General features: G+C 32.6%; 1 protein-coding gene across 3 annotated transcripts in view; it reads left to right on the plus strand.

Annotated features, from left to right (window-relative positions):
• Positions 1-8,430, plus strand: part of Pcdh11x (protocadherin 11 X-linked) — a 518,505-nt gene that overhangs the window by 368,386 nt on the left and 141,689 nt on the right. For all 3 annotated transcript variants that reach the window (XM_031367349.1, XM_031367358.1, XM_031367367.1), the window contains one exon: positions 2,371-2,569. In XM_031367349.1, the coding sequence (XP_031223209.1) occupies positions 2,371-2,569 (199 nt within the window). The remainder of the gene's footprint in view (positions 1-2,370; positions 2,570-8,430) is intronic.

Genomic DNA, 8,430 nt, shown 5'->3' on the forward strand with positions numbered 1-8,430 from the left:
CACCTGCAGAAGAATTGAAGACTGAAGTCAAAAACAAAAAAAACTGGTTATTTAAGCTGAAAAACAGTCCCATGATGGTAAAGCAGCCACATAACATAGTAGTTCTATCAAAGTAATAAAGAACACCTAAATGTTGGGAACATCTTAAAGAGTTAAAGACAATATGTTTGGAAAGAAGCTTACAGTTTTTGTTGTTGTTTTGTTTTTGTATATTTTAATTTAGAAGAGCAAGTTGACTTACCAGTTCCACATCTGCTCTAATGTTGAGTATTCTGGGAAGGAAATGTACAGTATCTCACTAAAGAACTAATTATTCTGCCTATGCTTCTTTAAGGCTTAAGTAGAACATACCTGCCTAGGACAAGTCCCTTATCCAAATAAATTGGAATGTTAGGTCTCTACCTAGATCTGAGATACTATTCTCTTGAGCAGCAGATTTCCTGCTCATAACATTGCTCCCGCTAAAGAGGTCACCTTAAAAATATTTAGAAGACATAGTACAGGACAGAGCCCACAATTTTAACATTTTCTACCAAGATGATAGATTGGCATATGGCCTCTCTCTCTCTCTCTCTCTCTCTCTCTCTCTCTCTCTCTCTCTCTCTCTCTCTCTTTCTCTCTCTTTCTCTCTCTGCTATGCATTCTGTTATGAAGGCCTCAATGAACACTCCTTACTACCCCATCTCACAGATACCATTTTTTATCTTGCTCTATGAGAACATCAACAATCTCCTATTAGAATGAATGAATGATTTTATGAGTATGAGAACATTAAATTGATTATATTGTAAATTAGCAATTTCATATTATATTAAGAACATAGTCTAGAAATTAAGAGTATAAGATTAGAGTAGATGTAAATTAAGCAATTATTATATGAATATACATTTGTATTTTGCATCGTACTGTATGGCAAAATGAAACTCAAACATTTCCATTTTCCCATCTGAGGAAATTCCTTAATATATAAAATGAATTTATGATTTTATTTTTGCTTTTCTGTCATGAAAATGTACCACATAAATTTATGTAACTTAGGATCAATTATTTCTTATTTGTATCTTTTATTCTGTGAATAATTTAATGTTTTTTGATGTATAATTTTATGAATACCATGACTAGTACTGTGGGATGCAAAATACAAATACCTTATTTGTAGGTCAGAATTTCAGGCAGTGCAGAGCAGCAGTATCTGTTATCATTGAAGGACATTCCTAGTAAGATGATGCAAATGTTCAGAGATGGCTGAAATATTCCAATGAGAAATTTAAATCAACTGTCTACCATGAATTATTCTTAATGTATATTGTTTTTCTTCTGTAATAGTTTGATTTTTTGGGGTTTTCCTCTATTATTTTTTCCTTTATGCTATCTTCCCACATTTTTTTTTTTTTTTTTTTTGGTTTGGGCTTCCTACCAATGTAGTTCCTCATGTATTCAGACATATCTGTGTATATCTGGATTTCTACAGCATGAATAGTCTAAAATAGCAAAAGTAGAAGTATTGGATTATACTGGCCCAGTCCAGATGCCAAAGGATGTGAAAACCAGGAATTAAGATTCATCTAGTGGGCTTTCTTTGTACACCAGCTACTATATAAAATTGTACTACTGAGAATTAAAATGGTGCTGCATCTGGTTGACACATTTCTGTTCCTAGATTCATAGATTTCTTACATTCAAAGTCTTATGTTCTATTTTTTTGTTTTTGTTTTACCTTGTTTGGACATTTTATATTCTGCTGTTATTATCATTTACCACAAGTCTTATCATTTGTCTTTGTAATTCTTCACAGCATTTATCCATAGCATGAGGCTGGTTTTGCTTTTATAGAACAGAATAAAATTAAATGAATTATAATGCAAACTTTTCTTATATGTTTATTTATTCTAAATGTTAAAATTTTTAATTTTAACATATATATTATTAAATAAAGTTACCACTGCTTCAGTTCACTGGAATCTCACAGACTAAATAACAGAGCTGTGTTATATTTATTCTTTCTTGTTATCTAAAATGTAAATTGTTTCCATATACCACTAAATCAATCTATATTAAAATGATGGCCAAATTTTTCCAGTGTGCTCAAACAGCATAAAGCCTAACAATTTCTTGCTTAGAACATGCCCCTGCCCATTAGGCTATTGGATCTCCTCTGTTTAGAAATATAATAGAGGCAATTCTGCTACCAGGTGAAACTGGTTTGAGCACAGATCTGGCTGTTCACAAAAGCCTGAAATTGTTCATATTGCAAGATAACTTTAATGTGGCTTTGCCAGATACCTGAAATAATACATTTTATAAATTGGATGCCCTGAGCATTTATTTATAATATTACTGAAACCCTGTAATTTTCTTTGTTCCTTTCAGTCACAGAGACGTGTCACATTTCACCTACCTGAAGGCTCTCAGGAAAGCATCAGTGATGGTGGATTGGGAGACCAAGATGCAGGCAGCCTTCCCAGTACATCCCATGCACTGCCTCTTGGCTATCCTCATGAAGAGTATTTTGATCATGCTGCACCAAACAACCGCACTGAAGGGGATGGCAACTCTGATCCTGAATCTAGTAAGTGATCCTTTACCACTTCCTTGATAGAAATAAATTAATTCTGTTTGCAAATCTAGTTTTCATAGCTGTAATTATATAGACCAACTAATTATACTACTAGGACTAGTAGCATGTTTTTAAAAGTTAAACCTAATTGGGTGGGTGTCATATTTCAAATATATCAGCTGATAATATTTGAAATACGTGCTAGTAGTTATTCAAAATAAAATTTACTACAAAAATTATAACAGTCATTTTGGCCAGGCACAGGTAGGATTTTTGCATTTTTGCATATCTTTAAATGCAGTCTGATACTTTCAATCATTTCTTAAATTGTGCCCATAATAAATGATACCTAATTTTCATATTGCTTATAAGTTCCTATGTATTTTAATAGAGATAAAATAATTTTCAAGTATTTTTGAATAAGAATTCTCATTCCTATGGAGAGGAAATTATTCTAAGGATTTCAATAGTACACAATCATTACATTCCTGCATCATGTTGTTTAAAATCCTACTCTTAACCAAGAAGCTATTTACTATTGATATCTGCTAGGAAAGGCAAAATTGCTTTTCTGCTGTAAAACAGACTTTATGTATAAATCACATTCCAGGGTAGGCTCCATGGCATAGTGTAGATAGTCAGCACAAAATGATCACCATATTTGTATTGTTTTGTTTGGATTAATCTTGTCTTGGTGTATGCATTTTGTTTTCTTTCAGTACTTTTTAATCTGTTGATTTCTGGTTTATTTATTTGTTTTGAGTTTGTTTTATTAAGGCACACTTTTTGTTTGCTTATTTGCTTTGAGTTCCTTTTTCTGAGAGATAGAAAAAAATAAAATAATGTTGGGTGGGAAGAGAGGTAGTTAAGATATGGGAGGACTTGAGGTAGAGAAATGTTTATTATCAAAATGTACTTCTAACTGTTAAATAAATATTGTAAAACCAAGTTTAAAGAAAAAGAATTCTCATTTGTTCTCCAGATAGAAGACACTAAAAGTAGGCTGTTTTGCTAGTCTTCGAAAAGATGACTTTAGAAAAAAATCAAGTTTATATTAAACATCAGTTTATTAATTATATACAATCTTGAACACATAGAAAGCATCCAAAGTATGGAAACACCAAATCTTAGTACTTATGTACATGATAAAACATTGTTAGACTTTTATAAATTTAAATTTTGTTCCATATTCAAGTTTTATTCTGAATGAAAAAGGACATTTCACATATGTGATAGAAATGTATTATGGCTACAGCAAATATAAATAGATCAATTACCACATTAATTTATACAAATTATAATTTTTTAAAGTCATTTGAATATTGTGGATATTATCAATGTAGAATTTTAAGCATATGGGCTTTGAAATAATTACTTGCTCATTATATTTTATTTATGTGTTGTTTAACTTTTTAAAGATTTTTTCACTTTATATGTACATGTGTATGCTTGCATGTATATGAAAATCACATGTATGCAAATGGACATGGAGGCAAGATGAGAGTTCAAATACCCCCTGAAATTGAAACAACAGACACCTGTGAGCTTCTGATATGGTTGCTGGAAATGAAATAAATCTTCAAAGGCAGTTGTGTTATAATTTCTCATACTTGCTATAAGTATACTACACATAATCATTTTGTATAACCACTAAACCACAGAGCCATCTCTCCAGTCATTCTTATCATGTTTTAATTTCTTACTTTAAATGCTGAAATATTACAAAAGATTAACTAGATATTTACAATAAATGTCAACACAGCATAATTTTTCCCTTTTTGCAAATATAGGTGTTCAAAAAAGGGTTTCACAATATAAAAATAATAAACATTAAGTCTTAAACATCATATCTCTCCATTATATATTTTCATTTACATACAAAAAATAATTAACGAATGTTAATTGGAAAACTATAAATTTTCAGAAAACATCGATATTAACATCCATTGTTTTCTAGTGAAATACATAATAGTGACAATTTTGCAACTCTAATGAACTAAGGTGAATTTTTCTTAAAAATAAGTATGATTATATGTATTATATAGAACTATCTTTCCATTCATAAAATATATCTGTTATTTCTTATAGATTAATATGAATAGAAAGGTAGATGAAATATGAATTTTATAGAATATATTAAAACAGATTCCTTTGCAAATGCCTTATGTTGCTAATCCCTTTTCAAATAAGATTATTCAGAATGAACATCTAATCCTAAAGTAATCTTTTAAGCTGTATGAGATAGGATGGAATTTTGTTTATAGTTATAAAAATGACTGTGCATAGTATATACTATTGTATGTATTAGAAACTATAAAAGGTTAAAGGTGTATATCTGTAACAATAATTTTATTTTTAATAAGATATTTTAAGGTAGAGATTTGTCCTTTTTTTCTTTTTTGTGTATAAAGATGCAATCTTAGGTACAATACCTAATGTCATCGAAAATAAAGACATAAATACTAATAACATGACTTTATGTGATATATTAAGACCTATGTAATATGAATAAAATAAGCACACACACATATATAAAATCTTGTTTCTTTTACTATTAAGCATTTCTCTCCTATGATAAAAATGCAACCATTGTACTGGCCTTTTCATATTTTGCTCATATTTACAGTACAGGATCCAAATTTTCAAAAATCAGTAGAATTTATTTTAAAATTGATCTGGATGTTGGTTGTAATATTAGCAACAAATATTGTATTTATATTTCTCATTATATTAATAAATTCAGATTAGGTGTAGAGCTATTTAAAAATTGGTTTCCATTTCTTTAAAAGACTGAATATTAGTGGACTAATATTTAAAATTTAATTTTACTGTGGATAATATTAATAATCTATTCTCCTACTAAATCCAAAATATTTCCTTTAAATTGTGTTCTAATATATTTTTATTAGTTGTGCTACAGGCAGTACAGATTCTGATTTCTAGCACAAGTGTATAGTACTTCACTGGAAATTACTCTTCTTTTACTATGGCATATTAGTGAGTTTTTTAAGATATTTGAGTGTTTTTATTAAAAAGGAAAAAAGCTATTGCAGAATTTGCTATATAAAAGTAAATATCTTTTCATTTTGTTTGTTTTGATAATGTGATTTTTTCTTTTTTGTTACATATTTTCTTTATTTATATTTCAAGTTTAATCCCCTTTCCTCATTTCCCCTTCAGATCCTATTCCCTTCCCTCTGCCCACCAACCCACCATCCCTCGCTTCCTTGCCATGACATTCCTCTACTCTGTGGCATAGAGCCTTCACAGGATCAAGGGCCTCTCCTCCCATTGATGACTGACTAGGCCATCCTCTGCTACATTTACACCTGGAGCCATGAGTCCCACCATGTATACACTTTGGTTGGTGGTTGAGTCCCTGGGAGCTCTGAAGGTACTAGTTAGTTCATATTGTTATTTGTCCTAAGGGGCTGCAAACCCCTCAGCTCCATTGGTCCTTTCTCTAGCTCCTTCACTGGGGACCCTGTACTCAGTCCAATGGATGGCTGTGAGCCTCTACTTCTGTATTAGTTAGGCACTGGCCAAGCCTCTCAGGAGAGAACTGTATTAGGCAACTACTGATGATGTACTTTGATTCTTCCAAAATACATCTATAGTTCTGAAATATAATAAGTTTATGATATGGAGCAGATGCTTATACACCATGCAGTGTTAATCAATAGAACCAAAAATAGGAGCATAAACTATTAGAAGTAATTGGTCTCTTTAAGTGGTAGAATAAATTTATGCAGCTTCCTTGTTATATTTTGAAATGCATTGCAACCCCAGTCTGTTTTCTTTCCTGATAATGAATTGCTTAAAATACCACAAAGTTCTAAACATCCTTTGTAGGTTCACAAAAATAAAAAGAAATATAGTTTTCATGAGTGACAATTTTCTTAAAACTTTCTAGAAGAACTTGTTAATATTACTTCAATTATATAGTCGTCTGGTTGACCAAACATTGCTGATTATATGACTAAATTATACAATCGATTTTTTTACATTTTTGTCAAAAGTGTTAACTTTTCCTCGTAAAATGGAAAAGAAAATTTGCTATTTTTGAAGAAGACCAGAGTTAGGTTTTTTGTGTCACAGCTGCCTGTAACTCCAGCTCCTATATATTTGACAGCAATGGGCATCTGCACTCATGAGAACAAATCAACATACAGGCACACATTAACATACAACTAAAAATAATGATTGTTAACAAATTTAAATATTAGAAATAATTCATTTTTTTTTTTTTAGAACTAGGTTTTAGTGAAACATTTGGTGTCATTCAATTTGACAGTTTCTGAAAATTTGTTTCACAGTTATAATCACATTTTTTAAGCATTTAATATTAGGGTTTACAGTTCTGTGTGCTTTGGGTAACAATCTATATTCCACACCGTTATTCTCATAATACTAACATCAAACTATGTGTACCATTTTCATGTTCTTTGATATTAGAAAAGCAAATACAAATAAAGCCAAACAGAAAGTTCATCTAATAATACCATTTTGAATGACTTTGTATGGAAGTACATATTCTAACAAATAGTATACAAATTTTCAAAAAACTGTTCTAAAAATGAATTCATAGAAACAGACAGCAAGTGCCCCTTTTATAGCATATTTTATGACTCTATGGCAGTAAATTTTATGTACCTAGGTGTAGTATTTGTCCAGTGATTTGAGGACTCTTAAAACTAAGAAAATACAATGTATATGACTTTTGTTTCTTATATGTGGATCATTTGGTAAAATATAATTTTTGAAAATAAGATATAAAAATATTTTCTATCTTTCTTTGACAAGGATTTTCTCCCAGCAAACTAACATCTCCCTGTCTTTTTGTACTAATGTAAGCATTAAATGTGAAAAAAGCTCATGTAAAAATTTCAAATACAAAAAAATGAGTGATAAATTTTGTCTGTAATTTTTTAATTGGTTATTTTATTTATTTACATTTCAAATGTCCCCCTGATCCTGGTCTCCTCTCCACAAATCCTTAACCCATCCCCCCTCTAATTTGCCTCTAAGAGGATGCTCTCTCCCCTCCCCACTCCTTCCTCACCCCTCTAACATCCCCATATGCTGTGTCAACATGCTTCCAAAAGGACCAAAGGCCTCTCCCTCCCTTTATGCCAGATAAGGGAGTCCTCTGTATGTAGCTGGAGCCAAGGACCCATCCATGTATGCCCTTTAACCAAAGGTGGTTTAGTTCCTGGGAGTTTTGGGGGTAGACAGGTTAGTTGATATTTTTGTTCTTCCTGTGGGGTTGCAATCTCCTTCAGCTTCTCCAGTCCTTCCCCTAAATCTCCTATTGGGGTCTCTGGGTTCAGTCCCATGGCTGCCTGTGAATATCTGCATCTGTCTTAGTTAAATGCTGGAGGAGACTCTCAGAGGACGGCCATACTAGACTACTGTCTGTGAGCTGTGATATGGAGCAGATGCCTCAACTCCACCTGGGAGGGAGAAAGTAATTCCAGTGGAGGGGAGGGGAAGGAGGGACCTGGGTGTGAAAGGCCTGGGTGTGAAAGGGGACAAGGAGTGGAAGAGGGGAACATGAACAGGTATTGCAGGAGAGGGAGGATAGCCAGCAGGAAAAAATGGAAACCGGCAACCTCGGGAAGGCAGGAGGTGGGGCGACCCCTAGAATGTGCCAGAGACCTAGGAGGTGAGAGACTCTCAGGACTCAAAGGGAGGGACCCTTATATGAAATGCCCTACATTGGGGAGAGGGAACTTGTAGAGTCCACCTCCTGCAGAAAGACAGGACATCAAGTGAGGGATGGGGTTGCTATCCCACAGCCCAAAACTCTGACCCACAATTGTTCTTGTTAAAAGAACATCGTCAGGGGCAAAAATGGAGAAAAGCCTGAGGAA

This window comes from Mastomys coucha, chromosome X (assembly GCF_008632895.1).
Source record: "Mastomys coucha isolate ucsf_1 chromosome X, UCSF_Mcou_1, whole genome shotgun sequence".
Lineage (NCBI taxonomy): Eukaryota > Metazoa > Chordata > Mammalia > Rodentia > Muridae > Mastomys > Mastomys coucha.